This window comes from Urocitellus parryii, chromosome 3, assembly GCF_045843805.1.
Source record: "Urocitellus parryii isolate mUroPar1 chromosome 3, mUroPar1.hap1, whole genome shotgun sequence".
In the NCBI taxonomy this organism is placed as follows: domain Eukaryota; kingdom Metazoa; phylum Chordata; class Mammalia; order Rodentia; family Sciuridae; genus Urocitellus; species Urocitellus parryii.
In genome coordinates this window covers 101,570,057-101,586,668 of record NC_135533.1, presented here as the reverse complement: position 1 = coordinate 101,586,668, position 16,612 = coordinate 101,570,057, and the positions used below count along the sequence as shown (strand labels likewise).

Genomic DNA, 16,612 nt, shown 5'->3' with positions numbered 1-16,612 from the left:
TTGCTAAATTGCTGAGGCTGGCTTTGAACTTGCAATCTTCCTGCTTCAGTCTCCCAAGCCACTGAAATTACAGCAGTGTGCCACCACTCCCAGCTATGTAGTATAATTTGTATCACAGTATTGTGATGTCTCCAGCATCACTCCTTTTGAAGCTCAAGATAGTCTGGCTCTCTTATTTTTCCAAATGAATTTTAGAACTGCTTTTTCCAGATCTGTGAGGAATATCTTTATATTTTGATGGGAATTGCATTGAATCTATATAATGCTTTGGTAGTACAGCCATTTTGATAATATTAATTCTGCCTATCCAAGAACATGGGAGGTCTTTCCATCTTCTAATGACTTCTCTGATTTCTTTCTTCAGTGTTCTATAGTTTTCATTGTAGAGGTTCTTCACCTCTTTCATTAGATTAATTCCCAAGTATTTTTTTAGGCTATTTTTTTTAGGATAGTTTTCCTAATTTCTTTTCCAGCAGATTCATTAGTGGAGTACAGGAAAGCAAATGATTTATGTATGTTGATCTTGTACCCTGCTACTTCACTAAATTTGTTTATCAGCTCTAGAAATCTTCTGGTGAAGTTTGTTTTTCGGGGGTCTTCTAAATATAGACTCATGTCGTCAGTAAACAGAGATAATTGAAGCTCTTCTTTTCCTATCTGTATCTCTTTAATATCCTTTTCTTTTCTGATTGCTCTGGCTAGAGTTTCAAAGACTATTTTGAATAGAAGTGTTTGAGAGTGGACATCCTTGTCCTTTTCCTGTTTTTAAACAAAATGCTTTCAGTCTTTCTCCATTCAGTATGATGTTGACCTTGGGTTTGTCATATATAGCATTTACAATGTTGAGGTAAGTTCTTTTTATCCCTAGTTACTCTAGTGTTTTAAACATGAATAAACATAAGTTGAATTGGACTTTGTCAAATGCTTTTTCTACATCTATGGAGATAATCATGTGATTCCTGTCCTTAACTCTATATATGCAGTGAATTACACTTATTGATTTCTATATGTTGAACCAACCTTGCATCCCTGGGATGAAACCCACTTGACCATTGTGCACTGTCTTTTTAATGTGTTTGTGTATATGATTTGCCAATATTTTATTAAGAATTTTTGTATCTATTTCATCAAGGATATCAGCCTCAAGTTTTCTTTCCTTGATGTGTCTTTGTTCTGAGTATCAAGGTGATACTGACATCATAGAATAAATTTGGCAGTTTTCTCTCCTTTGCATGGAATTATTTGAGCAGTATTGGTATTAGTTGTTCTTTAAAGGTCTGGTAGAACTCAGATGAGAATTCATCCAGTCTTGGGCTTTTATTTTTGGAAGGCTTTTGATAGCTGCTTCAATTTCATTACTTGATATTAATCTGTTTAAGTTTTCTATTTTCTCATGGTTCAATTTGGGTAGGTCATATTTCTCTAGGAATCTGTCAGTATCTTCAATATTTTCTAGTTTGTTGAAATATAAATTTTCAAAATAGTTTCTGATGATCCTCTGGATTTCAGTAGTGTCTGGGGTGATATTTTCTTTTTCAACTCATATTTTATTAATTTGAATCTTCTCTTTCTTTTGGTTAATTTGGCTAAGGGTTTATCAATCCTGTTTAGCCTTTCAAAACACCAACTCTTTGTTCATTGATCCTTTGGAATTTTTTTTTATTCTCAATTTGATTGATTTCAATCATTCCTGCCTTCTAATAATTATAATTCTATACAATAATATTAAGATTGTTTAATATATGTTAAATAAGATTAATGTGTAAGGTTATTAAAGACGATTAATGTGTGAGGTTATGATTAATAAGATTAAGATCTATAAATGTATATTAAATAAAATAAAGACATGGGATTAAGATTATTGTATAATAATCCAATATAAAAATAATTCTATAAATATTGAAACTGGTTTTGGTCTTTCAATTAAACTTTACATGTCAACTATCAACAAAGATGTTTAAGTAACAAAGCATTCAATTCCCAGAACTGCAAAACCATAAAAAAATAGAATTGCAAATGAAGTATAAATAACAACTGCAGTGGTTTGAAAAGAGTACTGAGAATGGCTCGGCCTGTTTAGCAATCCGTCCTACCTTACTTAAATGAAAGTTTTCTTTCTCTTAATAAATTTCCTTACACACCGGGAACTCAAAATCGTTCCATTTACCTTGTTAGGATAACAAATTGAGTGTGAGATTTAAATAGCTGTGTCTTATTTTTAGAATTCTGATTTAGTAGTGGCATCTGAGGAACAGGCAGGGCCCTTGGAGGAACCTGCCTCCACACTTAGGAAGGGGAAGCTGAGCTCGGGGGTCCCTTCCCCCATAGGCTGTGGGGGTGGCAGAGGAGCTGTGCTCTCTCACTCCTGTGCTCTCCAGCTGCGACAGGCACAGATCCCATGGCCAGACCCCCAGGGTGGGGCTATGAACACCCTGAGGACCCCAGGTGGTCTTGGTGGAACTGTCCTTTTAACCCACATCCCTATCATCTCCAGGCTGAAGGAAGGCAGAGCTCATACCTAGGCAGGCACTTGGAAGTCCTTTCCCCAAATTAACACATGACCTCCTCCAGTCTGCTGCCTGAATGGCACCTGCCTCTATCTGGCAAACTCTTCCATACCCCTTAAACCTCTGATCATACTCCTCCACACAGCACACTCCACAGAGGGCATATGCTGCCAGAATCTGTGCCAGGTGCTTGCTATGGAAGTCTTTGTACCAGCACCTGGGACCGTCTTTAGACACCCCTTCTGGGATTCAGTGATAGAGCTGAAGTTTACAGTAGGTCTGGGCAGGGCGTGATCTGCTGCATCTCTCACCAGTGCCTATGGTGGCTGGAGACCACATCAGGGTGACATCGTCCATCTGATTCCCCACAGATGAGATCTATCTTCTCAGGTAACTCAGAACAGTCAGGTGCTTGTGGGAGGTAATGCTGGAGACTCAGACCCAAATGCATAGGGAAAATGGGAATGAAGGTGCCTGGAGGAGGCAGGGGATGGCTGTCCAAAACAGGAGGGGCAGCACATCAGTGTCCATCTGCATCTCCCCTGCCCTCACACACCAGACCCTCAGTCTTCTGTCCAGCCAGGCTGCCAAGAGTTCTCGGAGTCAACTCCCTGAAGGCCCTGGTACTGATTACCCACACTGCCCAAGATCCACCTGTACCCCACCATAGACTTGCACCTGGGATTGACTTTTCTCCTTGGTCCAGGCAGAGCCTCCTTGATTCTTAGAACTGGTCATTTCTGGAAGCTTCTCCATTGCTGGAAGAACCAGCTGGGTATTCCCTTCTCTGTCCCCCATCTGGCAAGCAACCTCAGCCACTGTCCTCCACCTGCCCTGCTGGCTGAGGTCAGGCCCCTCTCTTCTCACACCAGCTCCAAGCCAGACATGTCGAAGAAAAGGTCTGTCTTCCACTGTCCTCACCCCGCCCCTCACCCCAGCTTACTGCCAAGGTCAACAATCGTGGGTGTGTGAGATCTGCAAACGGAGAGGCCCCAGGAGAGCTGGGCCAAGGAGACCAGAGGATGAATCCTCCTCTGATGGAATTTGTTCCTGGTCCACCTATATTCATGACAAGACCTCTGCCAATCACTGTGCCAGGTGAGAAGATCAATATTAAGGGAAACCAAAAAGACCTTAGAAACACTAAGAATAACCCTTGTTAAAGTTCTTGGAGTACTGAGAAAGGACATCTCCATCCACAGGGACAGCAGACCCCAGTAGGTTGCCGGGCACCCTAGGCTGAGAGGAGAAAATCCTGAGGAAGGGGCAGATCTGTACTCAAGCTGGTGAGTCCCAGGCTCAGGGATGGCCAATGAGCTGCTCACAGTCACCACCTATCTGGATCAAGAAGACAGCTGCTTGGGTTCCTGCTCCTGCTGCCACCATGTAGCACATCTCAGGTTAGAGCAGGAGGGATGGGGAACCAACAGAAAGGGTCCACTCTTCAGCCAAGGTGGCTTCTCCACCAGCTGCACAGGAGCCAAGATTTGCTCCTTATCTCTGTGCCTGGCCATCTAGGGACAAGAACAGGTACTCTGCACTCCACCCACACCCAGGGCTCAGAGCCAGCATCTCCTCATTCTTGGATCATGTACTTGACTTTTACATGACAGAGTATCACGTGGCTTGGGATATGTTGTGGGTGGAATTTTTCCCTCCCTCAAATTTATAGGTTGAATCCCAACCCCCCATTGTAACTGTATTTGGAGACAGGGCCTCTAAGAAAGTAATTAAATTAAAATGAGGTCATTGGAGTGGGCCTTAATCCAGTCTGACTTGTGAAGAGATTTGGACTGAGATCCGAGGGATGTGCACACAGGGAATACACAGAAAGAAGGTGGCTATTTGCAGGCCAAAGATAGAGACCCTGGGGCTCAAGGGATCCTTCTTTCCCAGCCACACCACGCCTCTATGTTATCCTAGTGGCTCCTGTGTCTGGGCTTTGCCATCAACAGGAGAACCAAGAGGACTGTCCCAGGAACAGCATGTTGGTCACCACCTCCAATCACCACATAGGCCTAAGACAAATGAGAAACACAACATAGGAGGTGGATGGCTGGGGTCCCCACAAAACCCCCTTGCCTAGAGACCAAGGATTCAACCAACTCTGATCTCTTCCTGACAACACACAGCCCCCACCATGGAAGAACAAGGAGGTGACACTGGATCCCCATGGCTTCTACAGGTCTGATTCTGAAACATGAGTGGCAGAAACAATGTGGCAAGGCGGATCACAGAGCAGTAAAGGAATACTGGAGGGCTGTGGAGTCAGAGGACCCCTGGACAGTCCCGCCAAAGGACTCAGCACTGCGTGTGTAGATAACGTGCAGCATCCAGGCTAGAGGAGGGTGCCCCACCACACCCATGCTGACTACTTCAGGTAGGAAGAATGCCAGGCAGGGACTGCTCAAAAAAGACGTAATGGAGGTAGTCACCTCCCCTTCCAGGCCTCTGACCAGGAATCGGGAGATCTAAGGTCAACCCGAGCCAACACTTTTCTGGAGCCATTGGGTCTCAATTCCACTAACACGGTGTCCTGGCTACTGTGGGGTGAACTACACAAGGGAGTCAGGTCGCCCCAACCAAGTGGCACACCTGCCCCTCTCTCTCCTAAAGACCAATGCATTAGCAATACCAAAAGGGGACAAGCAGCTAAGGGACTCCCTCCCAGTCCACTCAGGCACATGAAGCACAGAGCCCAAGAGGGGCCACTAATGAAAACTGGAAAGGGAAACAGGCTTGTACATCTGAGCTTCCTGTTAGATTCACGCCCCACCCCACCCCCACCCCAGCTCAAGCAAGGTCCCACGGAACTCAGAGAATCCGTTTCCTATCCTGTGCGTGATCCAGTTGGAATAACATCTTCCTCCAAGTGGTACAGAAATCATCGGCAGGCCGGCATGGTAGTGCACAACTGTAATCCCAGCAGTTTAGGAGGGCTGAGGCAGGAGGATTGTGAGTTCAAAGCCAGCCTCAGCAATTTAGCGAGGCCCTAATCAATTTAGTGAGAACCTGTACAAATAAACATAAAAAGGGGATGGGGGAGATGGCTCAGTGGTTAAGCAAGCATCCCTGGGTTCAATACCTGGTACGGGGAAAAAAAAAAAAAAAAATACCAGAACTCATCTGCAAACCCTTCAGGGCCTGCTGTCACTTTTGTAACCCTGTAAAAGGACTGAGTCAGTGTTTTTGATGGTTGTAAGATTTTTCAGGCTTTCTTTTTCTTTTCAGATCATCTTTGGCCACTGACACATTTCTGGGAATTTGTCCATTTTGTCTAAGTTTTCGAATATGCAGGCAAAAGGTTATTCTTAGCATCTCTCTATTATCTATTCTGGGTCACTGCTTTGTCTGCAGCCGGCCTCTTCTTGTCCCTCATCCCGCTCATGTGTGCCAGCTCTCTTTCTTCTGGATAGACGTCTCTCAGGTTTTTCTCTTTCTAAGAATCCACTTTTGACATTTCTGTTCTGAAACAGCAAGAGCCCTGCTAGAATCTGCACATCCCTTTGGAACATTGAACTCAGTTTTCCGTAAAGTACACCTGAGTGAGCCTTTGTGCTCTGAGGAGGACGGGACACAAAGGGAGACGACGCAGGGCTTTGCCTGGGTTCTGCCCCACCCACCGCTACCTTGTGAGTTGCTCATTACCTTTCCCGAAATGTTTAAAAATCTGAGCCCCAGTTCTCAGATTAATAAAACAGAATAAAGTCCTTACAATCTTAACAATGAGACAGAGGCCTCATCATTTGATAGATACCTCTTAATTTTAAAAAGAGATTCAGCCACATGGGACAAGAAGAACATTTTTGCACTGGACCTTTTATTTCCACCCAGGTCCCATAGGTCAGGACACCCCTTTGTTCTGTTCGTTTATTAATGTTGGGAGGGTAGGACTTTTTAGCATATACAAGCCCCTCTCAAAGTAATCAGCCTCAGTGATTCTGATAATTCAGGTAACTTTTCTCAGGAGTAAAGAATCCTCTAGAAGTACAATAAGTGGTACCATGTCACAGAGGAGCCCCCTGCTCCACCCTCTCTCCCATCTCCTCCTCTGCTACTGGCTACTCCAGAAGGTTCAGGAAGAGTAGGAAGAACAACTCCAACATTCCTCAAACAAAAGCACGCAAACCTGAAGTTCTCTGAAGAAGCCATATGCCATATAAAGACGTGCAGAGTATTTGACTTTGGCTGGGGAGAGCATGATGATTGTAGAGAGATGGAATGTTGCAGGTTGAGAACCCAAATTTATTGGGCTATCTTAGGCCCTTTAGAAAAATAGCCACTTACTCATAACCTTTGTATATGACCTAACCTCCACGTGACTATTAGATAAACCTCTTGGAATAAATATCCTTAGGCTTAACAGTCTTCTCGCCTCCACCAACTCTAAATCTAAGAATTCTATAACTTCTGAAACCTATGGAAGAAATTTCCCCCTTTTCTGAAGCCCACCTACCTATTGCCCATCAATGGATTTATGGAATGTATTTATGCATGGCCTTCCTTGATTGTGTAAGCTCCATGAAACGTCTTTCATGAAAGAACATATCATTCAGGGTAACTCAAACGTGTCTTCCTGGACCATGATCACTCATATTTGGCTCTGAATAGAGTAATTTCTTATTTTCTTTAAAGCGGTGTTGTTATTCTTTGTCGACACATGTCGGCGGAAGCCTCAGAGCCTGAAATGATGCAAGCAGTTGGGCCTAACGGGCCGACGCGGACGGCAACACAGCCTGGCTGACTGCATGGCAGCCACACAGCTGTCAGTGAAAACAATGGAGGGCACGGGCTCCTGATGGCTGTATCAAACATGCCTCTCTTCATGGAAGTGCTGCAAAAATAAGCAGTAAGTACAGCCTCAGAGACGGTCCCGGCTGGTGGCTGGTGGATTCCAACAAGGCAGCATCACCCAGGGCTCTTGGAGGTTTTCCAGGAGGCTTAAGGTATAGCACGTAACAACAATTTTGGCATGGGGTCAAGGGATCCAATTTGTAAACAGAATGGAGAAGGGCTCGGGCCCCACAGCCTCCATTTGGAGCTCTGACCAGCAGCATTGGGCCAGAACGCTGCTGTCTGTTCCGTCAAATCCCTGGGACAGGGCAAGGGGCTTTTAATGTAGAGGTTCACTCTCAGAGAAACAGCCCCTTGCTCGGCCCCTCATAAGCGCAGGTGGTCAGTGCTGGCCACAGAAGCATAGCCAGATTGGCAGACAACCCTGGGAGGTGTGCTCTTTGTAAGATGAGCACAGCCCCCTCCCTGCCAGGCACCTCAAATTACACACTCAGGAAAAGGGGAGAAAGAAGTCCCCAAGTTCCCCCAGTGCAGTTGCCCCTCTGCCTCCAGGCTCCCACAGGTGCACGGACTCCCAACATGTCTATGTGCCTCTGTCCGACTAGTGTCAGGCATCGGTCCTTTTACAGGGCCCAGCACCCATGCAGCACCCATGCAGCCACTGAGAGAAGAGCCACAGCAGAGACACTCCCGACCAGCCCTGCTTTCCGATCCATCTTCAGGTCTCTCTAGCTCCAGCTAAGGCCATGAGAGGCCCCAAAGCACTACATACACTGGAGCACCCCGCTGGCGTCTCTGCCCAGGATGCTTGCCTGAGTCTCAACCTACTCAGGCCTCACCTTCCAACCCCTCTGAACTCTGCCCTGCATCTCACTCCTGTACAGGCACACACCCCTCCCAGGACTGGGTACCACTGCCCAGATCTTCCAGGACCCAGGTGCAATCCCAAAACTCCCAGAAGTAGAAGGAGCCAAGGTCTCCTCCTGGAATTAGGGTGCATGTCCCAGGTCCTTTTCCCCAGCATCAGGTATGTCCTTCCACATCCCCTCCAATCACCCATCATGTTGCCTTAACAGTCTACATGGGTGGAGAAGGCTCTAGAAGCAACCACTGGATACAACTGTGCCATGAATGGAACTTACAGTCACATCGCTATCTGGTAGAGGGTCCCTCGCCTATTGCTGGAGGAGGCTATGATTTCATGTTGATACAGGGAGATTGGAGCAGAGCTGCTCCCTCATCTCCAGAAGGCCCCCTGGACAGACACAGATTGACCATGAGCCCATGATGCCTGAGAACCCAGAAGCCGGCAGGCCTTGCTGGGTCCTGGTGCTGCCTTACTTCTGCCATCCCACAGAGACCAGGCATCTGAGTCCTGGGTACCAGCCCACCTAGTAGGATAGTCTTCCTGAGATACAACCTTAAGCTCAGAGGGGATCCAGAGAAAAATACAGCAAAAAGAGGGTCTGCAGAGATCTCAGGGTGGACTTGGGAACTCACAAAAGCCAAGTCCTTACTCAGTACTCAACTGGAGCTCCACTTTGAGGCAACAGGGGAAACCATGAAGGAAACTATAAACACTAAGGATTGAATTTTCATTCAAAGAAAAGCCAAGCTAGGGGAAAGGACCAAGAAAGACAGGGCTGTGGACAGAGTGTTGCCTCTCTGTGGTGAGGAGAGCTGTGCACCCAGCTCCTATGAGAGTCAAGTGTACAATTAACAAAGAAATACAGATGGTGAGTAGAGGTGGCAAGGATGTCATCAGTAATGGGAGGGACAGGACAAGCAGGAGGGACCGCAGCCTGACACAGAGAGAGACAGAGACAGACACAGAGAGGGAGATGGAGAGGCAGAGACAGGGGAGAAAGAGAGAGATACACATAGAAACAAGAGATGCAGACAGGGAGAGAGAAAAAAAGACTCAGAGAGGGGGATATGAAGAAACAGAAAGAAAGAGAGAAACAGGGAGATGCAGGAGCAGAGACAGGAGAGAGAGAGAGAGACAGAGAATCACAGAGATGGAGATAGAGGCATAAAGAGAGACAGAGAGAGGAATATGAAGAAACAGAGAGAAAGAGATAGAGACACAGAAAAGGAGATGAAGAGGCAGAGACAGGGAGAAAGAGACAGATGCTGAGAAACAGAGAGATGGAGACAAAGACAGACAGAAAGAGATACAGAGATAGGGATATGAAGAAACAGAGACAGAAAGAGACAGTGACACATAAAGAAACAGAGAAAAGACAGATAAAGAGAGGGAAAGATAAAGAGACATAAGGGGAGGCAGAAGAGGGGATGGGAAGCGAATCAGATGCAACACAGAACACTGCTGGCTGCTCACCAGAATCCAACCCTCCCTGGGCCTGGGCCTGGCTTTCCCACCCCCAGGCTGGGCAGAGCATGTAATCTGCATTTTTAAGAGGCTCCCTAGGGCTGTTGATGGCATGGCCCAGACAGAGCACTAGCATTCCAGGGAGAAGAGTGTAATCAGACACTGCTTCTTAAAGATATATAGGAGCACAACCTTTAGGAAAACACTCAGGAACTTGGGGGAGAAGCAGGTTATACTCACTCACCTAACAATGCAACTAAGAGAATATTTGAAAGCTAGATAAATGCAGATGTGCAAGAAGAAAACCTTCTTGAAAGCATGGCATCTAAATATCAGAAGCTGAGAACACTGGAGCATATAGACCAAGGGGAAGAAGAAACTGTTGATTTAAATCACATTTATAATGCAAGTGGTGCAAATACGAACTATTTTAATACAGAAAATAAAATTCTTTACGCCAAGGTGTCAAATATGTGACAAAAGAATACACATGAAGACAAAACCTTGAAAAGAAGGGCATTCAGCTGGATTAATGGGATTGGGTGACATTTACCATTTTGAAATTTCCTGCCTGAGCCTAGCCTTCCTCATCTGTAGAGCTAAGAAATAAACCCTGGCTCCCAGGACTGCTAGAAAAACCAAGTAAAGCTACACCTTCAAGCAGCCATGGCTAGAGGAGTTTATTGCAGCACTATGCACAACAGCTAAGATATGGAATCAGCCTGGGTGCCTGTCCACAGATGAACGGACCAAGAAAATATGGACAATGGAGTACTATTCAGTTATCAAGAAGAATGAAGCCTGGCACAATGGCACATACCTGTAATCCCAGGAGGGATTACCTTGGGAGGCTGAGACAGGAGGATCACAAGTTCAAAGCCAGCCTCAGCAATGGTGAGGCACTAAGCAACTCAGTGAGATCCTGTCTCCAAATAAAATACAAAATAGGGCCGGGGATGTGGCTCAGTGGTTGTAGTGCCCCTGAGTTCAATCCCCAATACCAAATAAAGAAAGAATGAAATGATGACATTTGCAGCAAAATGAATAGAACTGGGGGATGTTAATCGAAACAAGACATCCATTTTATTTAATATTTTTAAATATTTTTTAGTTGTAAATGAACACAATACCTTTATTTTTTTGTGGTGCTGAGAATCAAACCCAGTGCCTTCCATGTGTGAGGCGAGCACTCTACCACTGAGTTAAAGCCCCAGCCCAAGGCAGCCATTTTAGAAAGACGATTGTAGCATGATCTCTCTCATAATGTAGAAGCTAAAAATGTAGCTTCTACATAGGAGAAGAGTGATTGCCATAGGTGAGGAGGATGGAGGGAAGGAGGCTGGGCAATGGGACCTGAAACAAAGTTAGATAAAAGCAATAAGTTCTAGTGTTCCCTATCATAGGGGGGTGACTACGTTTCACAACCTGTTACACATTTCTACAAAAATCTGGTAGACAGTAACTCAAAGGCTCCAAACATAAAGAAATGACAAGAAGGAAATGTGCTACTGCTGCATGTGTTGAGATGTCACACTGGACTCCATTGATAAGTATATTCAATTAATATGTTCATCAAAAAAATAATTTAAAAATAAATAAAAACAAAATAACCTAAAGGGATATAAGAAGAAAACTTTTTTTTTTTTTTTAAAAAGTGACATACTGAGAGGCAAGATGATCTATAGGAGAAGCAGAAAAAGTCAGAAAGAAATGAAAATTGACAAAACAGAGGAAGTAGGAAAGGAAGGTATTGAAAAGAAGATGGCAGGGGATCAGAGGAAAAGAAAGGGTGGCTCAGAAATACACACAAGGATGACCCACAAAAAATGCCTGCTTTCTCCAGTACTACAGAGGATATGATTTAAGGGAGAAACAGGGTTTCTAAAGATTCAGTTCTGGAATCTCACTGAGGAAATAAAAACAGGGTCAAACATTTCTTAGAAAGTACAAAAAGATATTGCTACCAGTGTGATGACTCTGGTCAAGGCAGAAATACTCAGGACATCTCAGAAGATGTACGATTTACACACACACATGAGCATGGACACGCATACAGTATACAACACACACATGTACATGTACACAGATGCTAACATACACAGAGAGAGATACACGTACTCACATGCAACCACACAGACATATAAACATACATAGATATGCACATGACATAGGAACACACAGTCACATTGACATATGTGTGCATATGCGTACAAATGAAAATATGCACATATCTACACATGCATATCTGCAAGTATGCATGCACACATAAACACACAGACACCTACTGTCCCCTACAGGTCCATCCACATGCCCAAAAACACAATCTAAACATATGTGATCTATTCCTCAATTATATCCAACTCAGTAGGTTTCATTATAATGCATATACAAGAAAAAAATGTTTGTGCATATATTTAAATTTACAGTAAGTATAACATTTACAACAAAAGTAGAATACAGTTGAGAACCAGATGCTGTGTTCTCCCACTTCCTTGATAACCACACACCTGAGATATTAGTGCTGGTATGCAGAGTGCCTGTGAGCCCCCAACTGGGAGAAATCTGAATCCTCCCAGCAAAGGGGAGGCCATGATGCTCCAGGCCTCACCCTGAGGCTCACCCTTCCCTGGTCCACCTGTGGACAGAGCCCTATGCAAAGACACACAGTGCGGAGCCACAGGGGAGAAGTAGGATTAAAGCATGGCTCCTCCAAGCCTGTTTCACCTTGAGAATGGAGTGCCAATCGTGCTGCCTTAGCAGGCCATAGCCAAGGAATCCCAAGGAGGGTGCTCAGGTCATGCTAGAGCCTGCCACTGTGAACACTAAGATTCCTGCATAGCTCTTGAGTACCCTAGGAATGCCCAGGAATCAGCCAAGGCCAATGCTGGCACATGCCTCAGGTCCTTGCCCAGAGTCCCTCAGGCCGACAACTCAGGGCCAGCTGCACATTCACATTCTTGTAAGATGTGGCCAGGACCAGTTTGGTCCTTTTAAGGCCAGATGAACCATTTCTTGCTGCATCAGGGACATTATGCACACAAATGCCACCCCCAATCACTATCCCATGGCTCACGAGCAACTCAGCTTCTGCAGGAGCAGCAAGCTCAGGTTTCCCATCTACTAGACTAATAAAATACGGAGGGTGTCTTCTCCACAGCCCCACATGCCAATACGTAACTCTAAAAATTGCAGGCCCTGTCACCAAGAGATAAACTGAGGCTCTGAGAGGACAGATGGTGGGTAGCTTCCTCCACTCCGTAACTACAGCTGCCTCCTGTCAGCTGACTGACCCAGGTGCCTGAAGCCCTGGGACAGGGACAGCTCAAAGGGCCTGTCCACTCTGCTCCCACTGACCTGTTTCTCGTTCTCATCCTCCAACCGTAGCCGGTCCTCAATGCAGCTCCGGGCTTGCAGAAAGGCCTTCCTCTGATAGCGCTCAGTCAGGATCCGCACAAAGACGCCATACATGTTCACACCCACGAAGAGCAGGGCATTGGCGCCAAGCTGCAGGGAGAGCAGATGCAGCATGTAGAAGGGGCACAAGCCATCCATGGAGCATGCAGAGACTCTCTAAAGCCCCACAACCAGCCCCACAACCACCATAGCCATCAGAGGCTTCTGCAGGTGCCCCCCAGACACGCCATGAAGTAGGCTATCAGCTGAGCAGGAGCAGGAAACACACATTTTATTCATCCAGGCAGATGGCACTTGCCAAAGGATGTCACAGAATTGAGTGACATCCAAGTTTAACATTATGGGCTGAATTTTGCCCTCCCCAAATTCCTATGTTGAAGCCTTCACCCATAGGACCTCAGAATGTGACAGTATTTGGAGATGGGGTCTTTAAAGAGGTAACCAAAGTACAATGAGATCATTAGGGTAGGCCCTGATCTGATCTGACTGGTGAACTTACAAAGAGCTTAGGACAAAAACACAGAGAAGGAAGACTAAGAGGCCTCAGAGACAAGATGACCTTTTACACACCCAGGGGAGAGGTCTCAGAAGCCGCGAACCCTGTCCACACATGGATCTTTTACTTCCAGCCTCCACGACTATAAGAAAGTAAATTTCTGTTATTTAAGACCACACCGTGTCACTGTTATGACAGTTCCAGAAAACTAACATACCTAGAAAATATAAATGTGAAGAGTGTCACTGTTCGCAAAGACTGCATGGAATGCTCTAAAAGGATTCAGGGAAGACGAGTTGACAAAAATAAAACCCAAGATGTTGATCTGGGCCTAAGGTAAACAACAACCCGAGATGAGGAAACTGCATCCTAAGGTCCATCTCCTGCTCTCCCAGCTCTGAGGGCCCAGTTGAGGAGAATCCTACAGGAGCCCAGCTCCGAGGTCTGCAATGATGGCCAGACCAAAAGGGATGCCCCATGCTTTGGTTAAAAGAGGACCCTAGGAATGTAGCTTCTATTATTTCCTGGCCCTTGATCCAGCTCTAATTGAGACCTCAGAGGACTAAGAATGGAACTTCACAGGAACTGTCAATAGCAAAGAGGACTTCCCTGCCTGATCTCACCTCCAGGCCTGGTGGACCTAGGACTAGGCCTTGGACCCCATGCTCCAGCCTTGACTGCTGCCCCTGCAGGTCTCCCATGTGGTCTGTCCCAATGTCTTGCAGACCACAGAGGCACCTCTTACATGGTGTATAGCACCACAGCAGCCCCACCTCCCAGCAGGGGATACCCACCCTCTACCCAATGTAGTTTACAAGCACTGTGTGAAACAAGGGTCTATCATTCGGCTGTAAAAGTGAACGATTTCTATGTCTGATTAAACCTGGCATTTCTACCGCTGCCCCAGGGAACAGAAATCCAGTTTCCAAATGTCACTGCTTTTTACAGATTAGCCACAAATGCCCTGAGTCGCAACTGTGTGCCACACACTATTAAACAGAGAACAAATGTAACACAAACACAGTGGCACATGGAGCAGGTGGCCATTGAGATAACTCCCAAGAGAAATGGAAAAGTTGCCCTAATAGGGTGGGAGGAGCTACAGGAAGGGAGAACTAGATGCTAGGCCAGGGAGCAGATGGGACAGCCAAGACAGGGACAGGTCCATAGGGAGAAGACTGATTCAGGGTTTGGACACCTTTGAACTTGAGGTGTATGAGATGACCTCGGCTAAAGCAAATTAAAATGGGGACCAGGACTTAAGATACCCTGAGCCAACAAAGCCAGTCAGGCCTCATAAGTGACCTTACCCTTGGCTTGATTTGCAAACACAGGCAAACCTTAACTTGAGCTGTTTCATGTGCACCCATACTAAAAGAAAATAGAACATAAGCTCAACCAATAGAATAAACAGTTTATTGAGGAACTTTCCAATGGTGGAAATCAAATAAGCAGTAATATAACTGCCACCAGACTATTTCTTTATTGTGCTTCTTCAATCGCCCTTAAATTCAACGCTTTGTTATCAGAACATTAGCCCATTGCTTTCCCAGTATGAATGATCCACAACACCAAAAAAACAAAAACAAAAAATTAAACCTCTTTTGATTCAGTGTTTTCCAATTCATGAATTGCACCTGTCAAACTCTTTAAATTTTTATTGTGCCTCAATTTACTCTTTTACTCTTCTAATGATGCGCCCAGGGGCTGAAAATACAATCCTGGGATCAACAGTCACATGTACTCTAGAAACACATTAGAGCATTCTCAAAGATGTGACCAGAAGAGAGGATGAGGAACATGAATCCACAGGCCCCACAGAATGGCCATCCTGTACATGAACCTTCCTCTGCCCCCAAAGAGCTGGTCTTTGTATAGCAAGACCCCCCCCCCCCCGTGAAGTCAAGCACATGTCCACCTCACCAAGTGGAGCTGGCATCAACCACAAAATGCAGGGTTAGTTGGTTGTCCTTCCTAGATGTCAACACCCTGACCACAGCCTCCTCCAGCAGGACAGTGGGAAGGTGATCTTCATGAGAGGGTCAGAGAAGGTGGAAAGACATCTGCTATGGTTTGGATCTAAAATGTCTCCTGAAGGCCATGTGTTAAAGACTCGGTCACCAACCTGTGGCACTCCTGGGAGATGGTAGAAACTTTGGGAGGTGGGGCCCAGTTGGAGGAGGTGGTCCTTGACAGCCCCTTTCTGATTCATTCATTCATTCTCTCTCTCTCTCTCTCTCTCTCTCTCTCTCTCTCTCTCTCTCTCTCTCTCTCTCTCTCTCTCTTCCTGGCTGTCATTACGTGAGCAGCTACATTTCACTACACCATCTCACACACACCCAGAAATAATGGAGCCAAGTGAACATAGACTGAAACCTTTGAAACCATGAGTCAAAATTAATCTTTCTTCCTCTAAGTTGATTTTCTCAGGTATTTTGTCACAGTGGTCAAAAGTTGCCTAATACAACACCCAATGATAGGGTTCTTTCAGGTCCCTGAAAGTCATCATGGTGACCCTGAAATCCCCATTATGACACTGATTGTACAAAGTGACCCTGACCATCTCACCATAACCTGAGAGAATATGTGACCCCGAACATTTCCATGTGACCTTGAAAAATCTACCTGTGACCCCAAGCAATGCTGTGACCCGAACATCTCCATGCAATCTTGAACATTTCACTGTAACCTGAAAATCACACTGAACATCTCATTGTGACCTGAAAATTTTATGATAATTGTAAATTCTCCATGCCACCATGAACATCTCACTGTGACCTTGAACATCTCCATAAGACCATGAGCATCTCACTGTGACCCTGAACATCTCAATGTGACCTGAAAATTTTAATATAACTCTAAATTCTCCATGCCACCATGAACATCTCACTGCAACCTTGAACATCTCCATAAGATCCTGAGCATCTCACTGTGACCCTGAATATCTCAATGTGACCTGAACATCTGTGACCCTGACATGCCATTGTGACCTGAATATATCCATGCAACCCCTGACTTTTGTTACACTGTGACCTAAATATTGGCCATTTCTCTTTTCTTTCCACACCT

At 45.5% G+C, this 16,612-nt stretch overlaps 1 protein-coding gene across 1 annotated transcript in view; it reads right to left on the bottom strand.

Moving 5' to 3' along the window:
* Adcy1 (adenylate cyclase 1) overlaps window positions 1–16,612 on the bottom strand; it is a 144,493-nt gene that overhangs the window by 114,418 nt on the left and 13,463 nt on the right. Inside the window, exon 2 of the mRNA XM_026399504.2 lies at window positions 12,988–13,137. Within this exon, the coding sequence (XP_026255289.1) occupies window positions 12,988–13,137 (150 nt within the window). The remainder of the gene's footprint in view (window positions 1–12,987; window positions 13,138–16,612) is intronic.